The following is an 18,111-nucleotide window of genomic DNA, read 5'->3' on the forward strand; positions in this document are numbered from 1 at the left end:
CATTTCTTGTGGAAAGCAAATACCGCATAAAGATTTTCATTCGTACTGTATTCCTTGCCTAGGCCCTGACCTCGACGTACCTCACTGTCGATTTTGTGCCTTATTTAAACCACGAACTATCCGTCGTCAGTATATTTTTTTGCTTCTAAATATTTTAGTGCTCGGTTTAATTATCCCGATATGTCTTCGGTAAGCCATCCAACTACCGACATTCCGAAAAAATGCAAAGATAAGACAGAGACAGGCCGCCGAGGTGCCAATACTCAGTGAGGCGCTTTCGCAGCCCCTGATACCTGCTACTTCAGATTCGTAGGCCTCTACTGAGACCCATTCAGAGTACGGTATGCCGTGAGATGCTTCAACTATGGAACCTGCGGATGTCTCTACCTTGGATGGGTCTGGAGCCGCTGTGCAGGCACCAGCTTCTGACGGTGTATTCAGGCCTACTGACTTGCATATTAAACTGACGCCATCTTCTTTTTCAAGGCCTAAAACTCTAACCATGCCTAGAAAACTGACCCGCAGACCGCATGATCAGGCCTCTATGCCTAAAAAACAAATAAGAATGACTGAAGACCTTATTACTTTAATCAGGGGAAGCCAACCTTCCCCCTCTAAGAGACCTAGGACTGAGTTTGCTTATGATACTTCTGACCCGGATTCTGAAATTTCTGTTTCCTCTGACCAGGATTTATCCTGATCTACCTATGAGGATTCTGATGCTGAGGACTCTAATCCCTCTGCTTCTCTCCCAGAGGATTTCTCTTTTGGGTGAAATCTTGCATACTCTCAGGGAGCATTTTTGTTGGGAAAGTCAGGATTTCTCTGGTTCTAAAAGGAGGCTTAGGGATTTCTAACTCCTGCCACAGCACAGGCCTTTAGCTATACCTCCTGTACTGGACATTGTTGATGCCTTTTCGGAATCTAGCATGGCCCCTGACTCTTTATCTCCTGCTCCCAGAAAACCTGATAGATATTACAGGGTTCCTGACTCTCACAAGTTCCTTTTCAAAAATCCTACTGCAGATCCTGAAACCATTTCACAGGGACCCAAGGGCATTAAAGCTTCTACTGCCAAAAATCCTACTATCTCTGATAGAGACTCCAGGGCACTGGTAGATGGGGTAAGAAGTTATACACTTCTGCAACTTTGGTCATTAGGGCCTTGTATTGTCAGTTTCATATGTTAATGTTTCAGCAGCATATTATTGGATTGTTTAAACAGAAAATGAAGTGGATTCCTAATTGTGCTGAAAATAAGGATTTGCAGGATTTAATGCATTCTGCTGAATAAGTTGGTAATCATACATTGCAGAGTGGTTTTGATTCACTAGAGGCATCTTGCAGGGCTGCTGTAACTGGGTATATACTTAGAAGGCATGCTTGGCTTAAGGAGCAATCCTTGTCCGATTATGTTAAAGCGAAATTACTGGATATTCCCTTAAATCAGGACTGCCTGTTTGGCAACAAGGCAGAAGAATTTCTTAAAAAGATGGAGGAAAAAGCAAAAGCTATGCAAGCTGTTAAAGATTTTTTACAAGTACAACCGCCGAGATTTTGTAGGAATTGGCCTTCTAAGAATTGGTCCTTTCCTGCCTCTTCCGGACCTTCTCATTCCAAACCCAGATCCAGCAGAGCATCCAGGCTTCAATCCCAGGGGACGCACAGGACCAAGCAGTGGGGGGCTTCCACTTCCAAACCTGGGAGTAATAAAACTCCCCCCTATGGTAAACTGTCTCAATGACTTTTTAAAACTTCCAAGCACCTCTCAACTGACTGTCCCTTGGGGGGAAAGATTGCACTTCATGCAAAGAACTGGGGACTCATTACCCAGGACAAATGGGTTTTAAATGTAGTGTCCCAGAGATACAGATTTCACTTCCACATGTTATCAACACCAAGTGGGTGGCCAGATCTACCCCCAAATCAGTGGGCAGAGGCCCAAAAGCAAGTACTTTCTCTCAAGCATGGGGGCTATTCAGTTGGTACCAGAAGAGGAAAAGGGACAAGGTTTCTACTAGAGACTTTTCCTGGTACCCAGAAAAAACAGTTTATGGCATCCTATCCTGGACCTGTCTACTCTAAACACCTTTTTGGTGATTCCAGAATTCAAGATGCTGGCTCCTTCACCAGTTGCTCCCTGTGCTAGGCAAAGATGCCTGGTTGGCAACACTAGATTTAAAGGAAGCATACCTGCACATCCCAATCGGGAAATCTTGCAGAAGATACCTATGCTTCAAAGCAGGCTACATGCACTATCAGTTCTCTGCACTGCCCTTTTGCACTGCACCCAAGGTATTTACAAGTGCCTAGCTCCAGTCATTGCATTTTGCAAGAAAATAAATATTCAAATATACCCATACCTGGATAATTGTCTAATTCATGCAGAAAACCAGCACATACTTTTGAATCATCTGGCTTTTGTACAAAGGGTGCTAACTTGTCTGGGGTACACCATAAACAAAAAGAAATCGCACCTGGTACCCTGTCACCAAATTATATTTGTGGGAGCAAGCTTGAATACAACTTCCCAGATGGCTTTCCCCACGCCAGAGAGCCTATTTCAAACAAGTGGCCACAAAAACCCTGCTATCTGCAAGGCAAATACTACAAGCCTTGGGGTTCATGGCCTCCTGCATTCTTCTAATTCCATATGCAAGACTGCATATGAGGAAACTACAGTGGTATCTAAAATGCCTATGGTGTCAACATTCTCAGGATCTAGAAGCAATGATTCCTATCATACCTTGCCTACGCTTAGAGTTCCTTTGGTGGGCAGATGCCTGCCACCAAAACAAGGGACTACCATTCACACTACCCCCTGCCGCCCAAACCCTAACAGACGCATCAGACTATGCATGGGGGATGAACCTGGCAGGCAAGTGCATTCAGGGCAAATGGAACCCAAGTCAAATGCACCTGCACATCAATCTAAAAGAAATGTTAGCTGTACAGAATGCTCTGACAGCCTTCAAGGACCACATTCTTCAGGACAATTAATGGTAAAGACTGACAACACCACTGTTATGTGGTACATAAACAAGCAGGGGGGTACACATTCTTACTCCCTCTGCAGACTAGCCATGGCATTGTGGAACACAGCCTTAAACTACCAAGTGCATCTGCAAGCTCAATTCCTGCCAGGAAAACTAAATATACTGGCAGATGGACTAAGCAGAAATCTCATGGATCCACACGAGTGGAAACTGGAACTGAGGATTTTCATCATGTTGACAAGAAAATGGGGGAGCCCAGATATAGACCTGTTTACCTTCCCCCAGAACTGTCAATTGGAAGAAAATTTGCACAAGGACTCCCAGCTTGGAAAGTGGATGCTCTGCTCTTCAGCTGGAAAAACTTAACAGTTTATGCCTTTCCTCCTCTGCCTCTACTCTCCAAAGTACTGCTAAAGATCAACAAGACAAACCAAGGACGATTTTGATTGCACCAGACTGGCCACGCCAACAATGGTACCCCCTCCTGTGCAGTTTGTCACTGTGGGCTGCATGGCACATGCCTCAGACTCCTACCCTGCTGTCTCAGCAGGAGAACCAGATTCTGCACCCTCAGTTTCAAACACTGAACCTAGCAGCCTGGCTAATTACCTAATCTCTCCTTTACCATCCCTCAGTAAACCAGTGATGAATATCACTGGTTTACTGAGGGATGGTAAACCAGGGATGAAAATCATTTTAGAGGCAAGGAGGCCTAGTACTAGAAAATGTTATGCTGACAAAATGGAAAAGATTCTGTTCCTGCAAATATCCTCAAGGGATGAGCACAGCAGTGCCCAATTTACCTCCGATTTTACAATACTTAACTGAGATGTTTCACAAGGACCTGTCTTTTTCCTCAATAAAAATTCACGCCTCAGCCATTTCAGCTCATAACACAGAACCTCCCCTCTTCTCTCATCCACTGCTCAAGCAGTTCCTTAGTGGGGCCAAAAATTTAAGACCACCCAGGAGATCTCCAACTCCAGCCTGGGACCTTTTCTTTGTATTGGAGAAACACACCCTTCCTCCTTTTGAGCCAGCTGCTACTGCAGATTTAAAATTTCTTTCTTGGAAAACAGCTTTCCATTTAGCTATCACTTCAGCAAGAAGGGTATCTGAATTACAGGCAGTGGAGCCTTTCATAAATTTTCATGTGGACAGGGTGTCCCTCATAACCAATCCCTCTTATGCCAAAGCTGGTATCCAGTTTGATCTTATGGTCTCATCCATAAGAAATTCGAACTTGAGAAATTTCAAAATTTAGAAGTAGACACATTATGGAGGATATTGTGACTTTGGGGCAGTCCATGGGCCTGGAGGTCAATGCTGCTGATGTGGAGGAGTGAGTTGAGTGTAAAGAAGAGCTGCAGCAGCTTCAGAGGGAGCAGCAACAGGTAGTGGCTGAGGAACTGCCTTCAGGTGAGGAGGTGGTAAGGGAGGATGTCCCGAATTCATTAATCAAGGAAATGTGTGCAAAATTGGTGGAAGTGCAAAATTTGTGTTGAAAAATATCACCCTGACAAAGCTGTAACAAGCTGGAATGTTAATTTGTTAAATGACCAAACAATTTTCCCCTTTAGAGGTATCTTGAAATGCAGGCTAAAACAAGCATCATTGTATAGGTTTCTAGTGAAAATTAAACCCGATGAGTCTTGAGCAGGGTTCACTGGTGATAAGAGATGGAAAAGAGAAAGAGAGAGAACCTCTGAAGGGCAGCTGCCCGAGGTTCCTAGTGAAAATTAAACCTGATGAGTCTCGAGCAGGGTTCACTGGTGATAAGAGATGGAAAAGAGAAAGAGAGAGAGAGAGAACCTCTGAAGGGCAGCTGCCCGAAGTTTTTATGGAAGGGGATTCTCTTCTTCCAAACAATAACATCCTTCCTCATCACCGCCATCCCTTTAGGCCATGTACTGTTTATTACTGAACCTATATTGTTTATTAGTAAAATAGGACGCCATTACTGCATATAATGCCTTATAAAATGTGTATTTTCTGGGAGCCTGGAATGGATTAACTCAATTTACATAATTTGTTATGGAAAAATTCATTTGGTAATCGTCATTATCGTCACTTGTTGTGCCTTCTGGAACAAATTAATGACTAGTACCAAGGTACCACTGTAATAATATTCTGCATGATTATTGTTTTCCTTAAAGGTCTGCATCCAAAATCCCAGTCTCTCTCCATTACTTGAGTTTCCCTCTTTTACATCAGAGCAAATTATTTTTATGATGTCAAAACAGCTGTTGGCAGCATTTGCAGAGAACAATAAAGGATTGCCTATTTCTAAATGGGCCTTTTCTGAACTACTGCCATAAGCATCATGGAAAAATATATGCAAGAAAGAACTGGGTCTCATTTCTACCATAGCAACAGCTTACCACAGTTGTCTATCCGAAAGAGGTGAGTACACAGGGCATCCTGGGAAGCATATATTTGGCAATTGGTCCATACCTTCTCAAAGCACTACAGGTTGGACTAATATCTAAGGATAGATGAGTTTATCTTAGCTATTTTAAAGGGAATGTTCCTTTCCTGTTGTGCAGCTATGTCAACTCTCCATATCTGCAAGGACAGACAGTTCTAGTAATATTCCCTGAAGGAATGACCACAACAAAGATTTACATGATGGCCATAGTACAGCTGTGTAGGCAGCCTACCCTGGTTGTAGATGTTAGTGTGTTGGTCATTGTTGAAATCCAGTTCCCTTCATCCATCCAGTTTATTCTGTAATTTGTGTAACCCAGGATGGGTATATATCCTCGTTTCCCAGAACTCTCATTTTATCCAGTCTTCTCTTCTTGTCTTGTTTCCTTCCTCAAGAGGTAAGATTCTTACCAGGACCATTGTTAGATCCCTGACATCTTAACTTAGCTCACTCAGCATTGTGTCTGTGTGTGTGTCTGTGTGTGTGTCTGTGTGTGTGTCTGTGTGTGTGTCTGTGTGTGTGTCTGTGTGTGTGTCTGTGTGTGTGTCTGTGTGTGTGTCTGTGTGTGTCTGTCTGTGTGTGTGTGTCTGTGTGTGTGTGTGTGTGTGTGTGTGTGTGTGTGTCTGTCTGTGTGTGGGTCTGTCTGTGTGTGGGTCTGTCTGTGTGTGGGTCTGTCTGTGTGTGGGTCTGTCTGTGTGTGGGTCTGTCTGTGTGTGGGTCTGTCTGTGTGTGGGTCTGTCTGTGTGTGGGTCTGTCTGTGTGTGGGTCTGTGTGTCTGTCTGTCTGTCTGTGTGTCTGTCTGTCTGTGTGTCTGTCTGTCTGTGTGTCTGTCTGTCTGTCTGTGTGTGTGTCTGTCTGTATGTCTGTGTGTGTGTGTCTGTAGGGGAGGGCAAGATAACTAAAGATTCCAGGCATACACCAGCCTTTGTCAGACAATTATGGATACCCAAGGTAAAAGCCAACATTGGCTTAGACCTTGGGAAAGAGTGTTCCACTTTGAAACGTCTGCCCAGACATTAAACCTTAACCTGCAGCCCAGTTTCCTGAAATAAGTTGCAGTAGTGACCATGCACATATGCCTACAATTATAGTAATTTGACTACACCACTGTACTCCACTTCTGACTAGCACTCCATCTAGTACATCACTCCTGCAGCCTTTCCTGTGCATCATATCTGTAGAGTGCAAGGAGCGTTTCCTTAGCCTTACTAAGTAGCTGCATTTCCCAGAAACTACAAACTGCATTTTTCTACAAGAAGGTAGGCTGGTATATTATTTCACTTGCAGAAACCCCAGAGTACAGAGTTCTTATAGAAACACTTGGTTAACCCTTCCCTATGCCCAGAATGTTACAATGGTAGGGCAGTCTGCTGAGAGAAGTGGATTGCTCTGATATTGCCTACCTGTTTTGAAAGTTGTGCTGGGTTGTTGCAGTAACAGTACCAAGTTTTTCTGCTAATAAGCACTTGTTTCTGTTAGCTTGTTCATGTCAACACTATGTGGTTAAACTTTACTGTGGTATCTTTTTTTAGTACAAATTTTGCACAGATTGTAGACATTTTTTGCAATAATGTTGTACTATTGTACTGGTGCAGATAGAAGTGAAGGAGCTGTTCAGATATGAGAAAAATTTCTTAGTCTACTTGTAAAGACTTGCCTGCTTTCCTGTTTTTGCATTTGCAGGATTCCTGCCCAGAGAGTAACCCTATCCGTTTGGCTGGCGTACTTCCGAAGTTACAAGAGGTGAACCGATGCCTTGGTGACTTGTTTGCATGTACTGGAAAGGCAAGTTCTATGATTTTCTTTTGCTCATTGTTTAGAAACTTCTAGAATTTTTATTTTCCCTTTGTATTCCTGAGCTAGTGTAGTCTGACCAGTGTTTAATGGTTCCCTGAGCAGACTCCATTATTTGTCTTATCTATAAGCTTACTAGAGGAAAACATATGTCTGGATCAATTAATCAGTTTCTGTAGTGACTTTATTACTATTGTATTTCAAATGTTGCTGCAAGTCTTGATGTGTATTACTAGATGTCCGTCATTTTACCTGTGCTGTGAAAATACACTGGCCAAAATGGAATAGGACTTTGTAGTAAGCTGTTCATCCACTTTAGGAAGACAAATTACTCATCTATCGAATGGGGGTGGGGCGGTGGCAGCGGCTAGATTCGAGTATTGATAGGAAGAAGTTGTGGCTGGGATTTGTTAAGGGAGGGGGACAGTTTTAAGATGTGAGAATCATGATAAAACTGGTAAATTGTAGGAATGCTTTGCTCAGCACAGTTGTGTTTATTAAAGGTAATTTTTTATATTTTTATTTTTGTAGTTCAAGGATGCACAAGACCGAGCAAGTAACAAATAAGATGGGTCAAATGGATGAGATGTGTAACACTCAACTGACCCTATGCTTGCATTTTTTCATGCCTGTCCATTTTTAGGAGTTGGACATTGGTTGAAATTCAGTGTGTGTACACTGTGGACAGAGTTGCTCAAACATGATAAAAGGGTTCTCTCCTTTTGCAAACAATTTAACTTTTGGGTTATCTTGTTTAACTTTCTTCTGCTTTTGACTGGTTTAACTAGCTTTCTGAAATCTCCAAGTATAACAACTGTATGTATATATTTTTTTGAGAGTGAGAAGGTAATATGCATCTTGCATTTCAGTGGGCCATTACAGCTGCAGTCTCCCAAGGTGCCTACACAAAAGCACATTGAAACACTGAAATAAAAGGGCATTTGATTAGACAACATAACCAGCAGAGGTAGTTCAATTTCTGATTAACTCTAGAACACCAACTAGATTTTTATTTTGCTTTTTTTAACCTTGACTGTTCACCATCCACAAAACGTAAAGTCTCTGGCTTGCATACATGCCTAGCTCTACAGTTTAAGTGGAACCAAATGTAGATGAAGAGATTCTCAATCAATTGCACATCACAGGAGATCCCATCCAGTCCTATAGCTCTTTGTCCTACAAGGCTATTTTCATGGTATAATCTTTAACCAAGAATTAGAAGGTGAGAGGAGAGATGCTAACTATATGATGCTAAAGGTTGGCACTGTTGAGTTTAAACGCAATGTATAATGTATAGAGAATAAACTACAGTGTGTTCAGCTGTGCAATATTTAGAGTGAATAGCACTGCACTTGCGAGAGCTGACCCCACCCCTGTGGAGTCTGCCATTAAGGTCTCTCTTCTTCCACCTGAACAGCTGTTGCCTTAAAGTCCCCAACCTCTTCCTATTGTGGAACTCCGTTTTTCTTCTAACACTTCTCTGGAGTATCCCACCAAGGAGGTTCCTCTGAAGAAAGAGGTGTAAAAGGAGACACCTGAATTCCCTGAAGGACTCTGTCACTACAGACACTGACTTCGAGGAAGGGGAGGGGTCCCCCAGATATCCACATGATGATGTCTCCTTTGCAGCCATTCTAGAGATCTCCACAAGGAGGGTGGATGGTCCTCCCAAAGCCCTAACCCAGAGGAGTCAGTGTTGTTGGAAGCATTCAGCACCAGCCTGTCTGCATCCTGGGTGTCCCCCCTGGTGGATCCTCTTATCAAGCTAGTTCCCACCAGAGCATGGAAGGATCCAGACACCATAGAGCCCATATCCATGTGGGCTGACAAGATCTTAAGCACTGCCTTGGACAAACCCCACTGGACTAAAGGGATCCTGGTAGATGCCATGTTGTTGCAGCAACCACCTAAAATGAGCTAGCTCAGGAGAGTTCCTCTGTCCATCCCTCTAACAGGGAGTATAGGGCTTTGTACAGGTTTGCCAAGAGGGTTTATTCTTCATCCACTTTTTCCTTACAAGAGTTGAAATATTTTTCCAATTTTACTAGGCAAGCTCGTTCCTCGAGTCAGTGTCTGAAGAGGAATGCAAGATGTTTTCCTCCAGAATGGCCACTTTCCTATCTATTTCTTATTCATCCATGAGGCTGATTGCACCTCTAGGGCCACTGGTTCTGGAATTGCCATTAGGCATCATGCCTGGATGCGGCTGTGTGATTTTGTGGAAACTTTCAAGGCGTCATTTATCAACACACCCTTTGGCTCCTCTCTGTTTCACCCCACAGTTCATGACACTGCCTCAGCAGGAAGGATGGGAAGTCCTAGTCTGCCATCAAAATCCATTTTTCTACTCCACAAAGATCCTTTTCCAGGAATCCATGTGGAGTAAAAAAAACTGTGGTTTAGAAAATCTCAAGGAAATTTCCAGGATTCTCTGAGATTTTTCCCCCAGAGGCAGGGGGGTGATCAGTTACAATGGTAGATGCTGCCCAAGGGGCAGAGTGGGTCCGCAAAATCAAGGGTCGCAGGATTCTTTCTTGGCCAGACCATTTCAGCACTCCTGAAGGGTTACCTGACTGCCAGTCTTTGGAGTTCAGGGGGCTCTTATCCTTGCACCCAAAAGCCTGAGTAGCCATCACAAATCATCAATGGATGCAAAAGATAGTATCCAGAGGATAGTCCATTATCATCTTAAATCCCAAACCGAAGACTTGCCTCCCAGATGTGGCACCCAATCAGAGGGAGGCAAGGAGTGCTAGAAATTACAAAGCTGTTACAAAGAGAGTCATCCAAGAGGTCATGGCTGATCAAGCCAGATCTGGCATTTATTCAAGGTTCTTTTTAATACCAAAGAAAACGGGGGACCCAAAGCCAATTTTAGATTTGACATTCCTGAACAAATCAGTAAAAAACTCAAAATTCAGGAGGGTTGTGATCCAATCTATCCTACTTCTGAAGATGGACAACTAGATGTGCTCAGTAGACCTGAAGGATGCATACTACCATATCAAAATGGAGAGGAGGTCCAGAAGGTATTTTCATTTCAGGCTGGGAGCCAGCCATTACCAGTTTCAACTGCTTCCATTTGGTCTCACCACAGCACCCAGGGTGGTTCACCAAATGCATGACGGTAGTTGCAGCTCATCTCAGACTGCAGGGATTCCATGCATTTCCTTGTCTTGATGACTGGATCCAAACTGCTTCAACCAGGCATCTATTTATTCAAGCCAGGGATTACCTGTTGCATCTAGCTCCACTCTGGTCATAACTGTAAACGCACAGAAATCTCAGATCAGTCCTGTCTAGATAATAGACTTTATTGGAGCTTGTTTGGACACCACCAGAACTGTGGCCTTTGTCTCCAGACAGGGTATCCACTCTGAAGTTTCATGTCTCTCAAATCCTAGCAATCCCATCTCCTCTAGCAAAACTAGTTCTAAGAGTGTTAGGCTCTTTGGTGGCGACGATAACGTTATTGCCCACAGCATGCCTACACATGCAAATCCTACAGTGGACATAGAGTTCAATGGTCATTACATCAGCATTGTCTTTCTCATCCCATAAAACTGTTGCGGGTTTGCAAAGATCCTCTTTTCTGGTGGCTTCATTCCCGAGAAGTCTACCAGGGTTTGTCCCTTCATTCTTCCCCCACCAAACACCATGCTGACCAAGGATGCCTCCCAGGTGGGGTGGGGCATTTTCTAGGATGGACATTCCAAGGGACTTGGTCATCTCAGGAGATCTAATTGCATATCATTGTCCTGAAAATGAGTGGTGGTTCTAGCATTGCAAGCACTACACAACTTCCTTGCTCCCGGGACCATTGCAATTCAAATGGACAATGTGTCCGTGGTACAGTTCATCAAGCAAGGGGAAACAAGTTCTTACCCCCACTGTGTCGAGAAGCAATGAGAGTGTGGCAATAGGTGGTCTCTACCAACCACTTTCTAGTCGCAACACACATTCTGAGGGAGTGCAATATTCTTGCGGACAGGCTCCGCGAAACGGTACCGATGCCTCACGAGTGGTATGTAAACCAGTCAGTGGCATACATGATCTTCCACACGTGGGGTCAACCTTGCTGTGACCTTTTTGCCTCTTAACACAACAAATGCACCAAGTTCTTTGCCCTGATCCCTCTTCAGGGACAGCCCCTGAGAGATGCTGTAGTCCATGCTTGCCCCCCCAGGTCTACTCTGTCCATTTCTGCCCTTATACCTGATTCCCAAATTATTTCAGAAACCTCATCGGTTGAAGAGCAAAGTCATTTTCATTGCCTCTTTCTGACCTTGCCAGGTCTGGCTCCCCTTTCTTTGGTACCTGTTGTTCCATCCCTCGGGACAGCCTCATCCGAACAATCAAGGTTTAAAATTTACTGCATGGTTTCTCCAGTTCCAGTGATGACTAGACATTCCAGGCTTTCATCCTCAGTCGAACAGATCCTGATACCAGCTCACAAAGTTTCAACTAGGAACATGTATAAGAGCAAATGGAAAAGGTTCTCTATTTGGGGTCAGCAGAAATTGATGAATCCTTTTACAGCTCCTGTTACTGTGATTTTTAGCCTGGCCTTTCTCTTTCAGAACAGCAGCAGTTATTCTACAGTGGAGGTTCAGTTGGCAGCCATTTCACAATTCCACATTGGGGAAAAACTCTGCTACCCTAGTGTCTTCCAAACTATGTAAGGTTTTTCTCAGGGGTACCTTTTTACTCCATCCCCTAATCAAAGATCCATCCCCTCCTTGGGATCTTATTTTGATTCTACAAGCCTTGGTACTTCCTCCATTTGAACCAGCAGTTAGTGAATCTGAAGTTTCTGTCCTGGGAAAACTACCTTTTCAGTTGCTGTTACGGCAGCAAATCGGGTTTCTGAGCTCCAAGGCACCTCTGCTAAACCCCCTTATTTGATCTTCCTTAAGGATAAAGTTTCTTTATGGAGTAACCCATCCTTTTACCTAAAGTGGCCACAGAAGACAATATCATTCAGTCCATTCATCTCCTGGTTTTCTTCCCTAAATTTCAAAATAAGGGAGAATGCACACTGCATCTCCTGGAGGTTCGTAGGCAATTGCAGTTTTATCTGGACAAAATCCTTCAGAAAATCTGACCAGCTCTTTATATCTTTTTCAGATGTGAGGAAAGGTACAGCAGTTACTAAATCTACTCTGGCCAAGATGGTTGCAAGATTGCATCTCTTTTGTTTATTCATCAAAAGGTTTGCCCTTGCCAGTTGTGGCAACTTCTCAAGCTTTTTCCTTGAGAATGTAGATTGACCAAAAGGCAACTGCACAGATATTGTCAAAGTCTCATACTTTTATTTCGCATTACAAACTAGAGATAATTTCCAGGAATAGAGCCAGTTTTGGCTCTACGGTGCTTCAGAATATCCCTTCCGTAAGGGCTTCTCTAGGTTCTGTGTAGCTGGGGACTGTCCCACAGGTCGAGGAAAGAATGAAAATGACAACTTCAAATAAAGAAGTTTTGCACTTACCATAATGTTCCATCTGTGTTGTCTATTTCCAGTCTTCCTCAACCTCCATGCCCTCCTTCCTCCTGGCCTCTTTTTCCATGTAGACCTGATGAGTTGTTTTTTTCTCTCGGGAGCTGTAGTTCCTGTAGTGCCTAGGTTGAGCTCCTGAATCTTTTCCTTAGTCGATATCTATATAGATATCTTAGCTGTATAATTTTTAGCAAACTCGATCTGAGGTATTCTGGGGGAAGAAGGCATTATGGGATGGAGAGGAGCAACTTGATCATCGAATCTTGAGCTGGGAAAGCGGCCGAGTTAGATTCGATGTCAGATCCGAAACCCTCAGGTCAAGAAAGAATGAAAATAGATAGCACAGGTGGAATGTTATGCTAACTTTTTTTTTAATTTGAGACTTTGTGGCACAAATGTCTTCCTGCATTACATTTCCCACTTTGTTTTATTACTGTCCCTTGATTTATTACATTTTAGTGTTTTAACACTTCAACGCCAAAATCACTGAAAAAAAATGATTATTCTGTTTGCTGTTCATGATTAAAATACATCTGCTTGTAAAGTTCTTGCACTTGCAAAAAGAATACTTAAAACAAGTTGTGCACAGTCAAAAAAATGTAGTTAGATGTACACAACGATACTGTTTCTTTTCCTGTTTGCAACCAAGGTAGTGGACACAAGTTCCATAACACTGTGCATGATTTATAGCAATTTCTAACATCAGCAAAACAGAGGACTGCATGTGTAAGTTTCTGGGCCGTACCCAGTTGTAAAAAGCAATGGTGGTGGTTGCAGGTGGAGGCAAGTTATTTTTTCAAAACACACCAGAGGTTAAGCTTAATAAAAAGGTGACAGACCTTTCACTTCTTTTGATTTCAAGGCAGTGAAATAATATGGGTGTCATTTGAATAAATAAGTTTAATTAAATGCAGACACACCTACTGGCGTTTGGTACTACTTTTATTTAAAAAATGAGAGCTTTCGTCCACTTGCTTACTGCAGATTTCAGATTAAAAAAAAAACAGTTCTCCCATAACTAATTTTTAAACCAAGTGGTTTAATGGCTACATTAAATGATGATAAAAATGGTCAGCACAGTCATTAAGTAGTAAGAAAGCTGGGCAGGTACAGCTGTGACTACAAAAGGAGTGTTTAAATATGTAGCTTGCAGCCAATGCAGGTTCATATTTGAAAGTTCTACTATTACAGTGGGTAACTTACCCTAGATCCATTTACCTGAATGGGTTAGTGTGTTTAGCCCAGTGTGAAGGTTCCTATTATATAATCAAAGATGCAATCCTTCAAATGCGTCTTGATTTAACTTGAAAGCACGAAACAGCAAAATAGAGAAACGGCATACAAGCGATTTCTTTCCCTGGGAAAGAAATTGCTTGGCCGCCTCTGTTATTTTGCTCTTTTCCCCACTGTAGTGTGATCTCTGAGTTTTTATATTTAAGTAGGGAGGGCTTGGGGGGCAAAGCTCCCCACTTTATGTAATGTTTTGAGGTTTTTATTTTGTTGTGGAACAGCAAATTTTTTTTTTTTCCCCTGGGGTAAAAAATCGCTGTTCCGAGTGTTTGAGATTGTAAGCTTTCGCTTACATGGGGTCGCTATATCAGCATTCGCTTTTTTAAGCATTCACTGATTTAATATAGACCTCAATGTGATACCTGCCCAGTTTTCTATATAAGAACGACTATAAATGTATTCAAACTTAAAATTTGTCAACACATTTATATAATTAGAAAAGGGACATAAATAATGCCTTGTACAAGCATTCTAAGTCATGTGAAAATTCAAAGTTTGTTTTTTATATTGGAGAAAGTACCACGCTTCGAAAGGGGAGGTGATTGGGAATCCTTTATAGAGCGATGGGAATTACTTTGGCAGGTACTTTTGGATGCAGCTTGGCTCCCAGGTATTAATGACAGAATTTCCATTACAAGTTTAATACTCAACAAAAGGTCCAAGATTTAGATTTTAACTACTTAATGAAATTACTGCCCATTTTATAACATTATAATGTTATTATTTATAGCAGTTTAGGTAATTTGTGGAAGTATTTTATTGATTTTAGAGGAATTATATACAATATACTTTTTCGTGTTTATTATAGCCATTCAACCACTAGGTGGCAGTATTGGCTTTAAGATTTAAAAGTTGGTGATTGGGGAAAACTAATTTGAAAGTCTGCAGTAAAAAAGTGGACAAGATCGCCCTCTTTTTAAATAACTGGAGCTAGTAGGTGTCTGCGTGTTTGTTTTTACAGTTCTGCAGTTCATTTTGTTTAGTTTTTATTAAATGGAAATGTTGTGCTAAAATGTTTAAGTCCATTGATTGGAGTGTTCATTTGATTGAAAGTCTTTTTACGTGAGTGGCTGCCATAACTAGAACTAGTTCTGTAAAAGAGTATGCAAAAATGTGTGAAAAAGCTTTATTTGGTGACTGGTATCTATACCAAACTGTTACTGGTGTAGTCTCTGGTTGTGTGTTCATAGTGATTCCTTGCAGGTAGTATATTCAAGTAAGGGAGGGATAAAAAAAATTTTTTTGAAATATTTTTTATTGGGTGATTTGATTTTTCACTATGATTTTTCTGTTACTTGGAATTCAAAGTATATTTCTTTCAGTAAAATGGGCTTTCAGACATTTGAATTCTGTCATTTGTGATTCAATAAATTTGTCATTCGATCAAGTGTCATGTAATCATGTGTTTATCATGAGTGTGTGTGTGTGTGTATATGTATGTGTGTATATATATATATATATATATATATATATATATATATATATATATATATATATATATGGTATTAGTGTGTAAATTATATATAATACACACACACATAGATAATATACATATATACCCACACGTTTTTATTTGTGTCCATATATTTTTCTATTGTATGCAAGTATGTGTATGTACCAGGGGCATTGGCAGGCATACGCTATGTACACCGATAGTGTACAGTAATCCCAAAAGGGGGTTGCAAAAAACACTGGAAAAATTAAACTGTGCATTCTTGCAAATGCCACTGCTCATTATATCAGTTCACTAGTTAAATGGTACTGCTTAATGCAGAGGCAACCATAAGAACTGCTACAAGCACCTCAGAATCACATGGTCATAGAGGTTAAATGCATTAAGGTGCTTCTGAGCCTGCCATCTGTGTTAGTCCTCCTCACACGTCTTTTGTTAGCAGTCACTTTGGGAATGACTGCTTATTATTTGACACTGACTCATAAACTTCACTTTGCACACTGAACTAACTTTAAGTGACGTGAAAAATATGGGAAGGTTTTATAACAGCAACAGCTGCAAAAAGCATAATGTTCTATGTAGCCTTAAATGGAGTACAGTATGCTGGTGCTGGGCAGGATCATAGTTATCAGTTTTGTGTTGGTTGCTTTGGGGTTGGAAAGCTGAACTAATGAAGTACTAATTCATCTGCTTCGTTCAGTCTGTTACTTCCCGTGCTTCTGTCTTTTGACTATTTAGTCTTTAATTTCTGGTCGCACTTGCTTGCTTCTAAACCATATCAATTTTGTTAGTACTTAGAGTTGTATCCTTACTTAACCTCTTTTCCCCAGATTTCTGAGTCCATTTACATGAATTATACAGAGTTTGGTGCTGTAAGTGCATTCCAATCATGGAATTCATTAAAACCTGTTCAATGTTAACTAAAGTTGTACTGAAAAGTGCTTTAGCAGTTTTTTTTTTTTGTGTGACACCAGATACTAGTGTTTATGCTGTGAGCATTAGGATAGCCAGTGAGAGAAGCAGTGTAATCAAGATGTAGTTAGATCTGAAAGTCAGTAATTATTAATAAAGATAGCTTGAGACTCTAATGTGCATGTGAACGTGTGCATGTTTGTTCCATAACTTAACTGAAGACTTCATTTGTATTGGTTTCCTGCTATGCTGTATGTCTTGTGGGGGGGGGGGGGTATGTGTGCTGATTTCTTTTTATAAAAAATAAAGCTTTGTGTCATGCAAAAATGGATTATCTGTCGACAGTGCTAGCAGTATACACTGCCTAGAGCAGCACTGCATTCATGTTCACTTTTTACAACAGTCAGGGAGAGAGAGGGAGGGTTTGTAGCAGTACACTTAAATAATGTGGACATTATTTCTGCTACTTCTCCGGTATCTCACAATTAAGAAGTGATCACCATAAGCTACTTTCTGTTTGGAGACCGTCTGTGGGTAAAAAACGAGAATGGGGAGCAGTTACACTTTGTGCCTGTGATTGCTATATAGGCACGAAGACCTGAAATATCTTACTGTGACCATTTTTTTCTGTTGCTTCCTCACAAACTAACATCTGATCAAATAATGGCACAAAATGTGGAAATCCTCTAGGAGTGGATTTGGGAGGCATGCAGTATGTGTGAAGTAACAGTATAGTTACATGATCACTTTTAAAATAATTGTATGGCTTGTGAAGTTGTAGGTGGAGTCTTTAATTTTAGTATGATGCCAGCATGTGGGAATGATGTCAAAGGCCTGGCACCAGCATCACCACCATCTACTTCCTCCATAACCCTTCTGAAGAATTATAACAGGTTAAACAGACAAGAACTAACTTTACAAAACCAAACAGTTGGGGGTCAAGTCTAACAATATTCTTAATATCACAGCTTATGAGGTTGGTTATAATGTATGCTAGGACTTTGCAGATGACGCTTATAATCATAATGACAAACATGTACGTTTTAGATTTCTTATCCTTAAGAACATGCATTCTGTTGTAAAAATGTGTTATTCTAACAACTGATAAGTATGTAAGAAAATATCTGTCACTGATTTTGGGCTTTGCCCACCTCCCTATTATTTTTTTGACTCTATTCCTAATTCTTCAGCCAAGAGGTTGAGAACTAAGTGGCTATAACTGCGGTTTGGGTATGGGGCAGTCTACAGATGAAACTAAATAACCTTTTTATAATTTGCTCAGTTTCATCTGTCTCTCATAAATATTTGCAGGAATAGAATGTATTTGTATGAAGATTGCATACTTGATGATTACTGAGCTTTCATGGTCTGAGGCCTCTTTCTCCACTTCTGCTTCCTGTCCACCTTTGAGCTAGCAATCTCCAATTTTGTTAGCAGATTCAGATGTCATATGGATTTCTGTCTTCTTATTGCTTCATTCTTTTATTCTGTCTCCTCCAGTCTGTTATCTTCTTCTCTTGCCTGGTGGACAATATACCGCATTATTCCATAGGTTTCCTCCTGCTTTCTTCTACTGTAACTACCACAGCACTTAACCTAGAGTGTAACCCTTGCTTCTTCTCTTCACTGGTTTGTTGGTGCTCCTCCTCCTCTGTCTTCACATCTGGGGCCCTCCTTATGTGGGTTGCTACTCCACCCATTGTCTTCCTAATGTGCAATTCTTGAATACCCATACCTAGGT

The 18,111-nt window shown here is 41.4% G+C and overlaps 1 protein-coding gene across 1 annotated transcript in view; it reads left to right on the forward strand.

The window, feature by feature from the left end:
- The window catches only part of SAPCD2 (suppressor APC domain containing 2), a 577,372-nt gene that overhangs the window by 488,223 nt on the left and 71,038 nt on the right, over positions 1–18,111 (forward strand). The window contains exon 4 of the mRNA XM_044058792.1: positions 7,108–7,209. Within this exon, the coding sequence (XP_043914727.1) occupies positions 7,108–7,209 (102 nt within the window). The remainder of the gene's footprint in view (positions 1–7,107; positions 7,210–18,111) is intronic.

This window comes from Protopterus annectens, chromosome 16.part0, assembly GCF_019279795.1.
Source record: "Protopterus annectens isolate FY-2018-M chromosome 16.part0, PAN1.0, whole genome shotgun sequence".
NCBI lineage: Eukaryota > Metazoa > Chordata > Ceratodontiformes > Protopteridae > Protopterus > Protopterus annectens.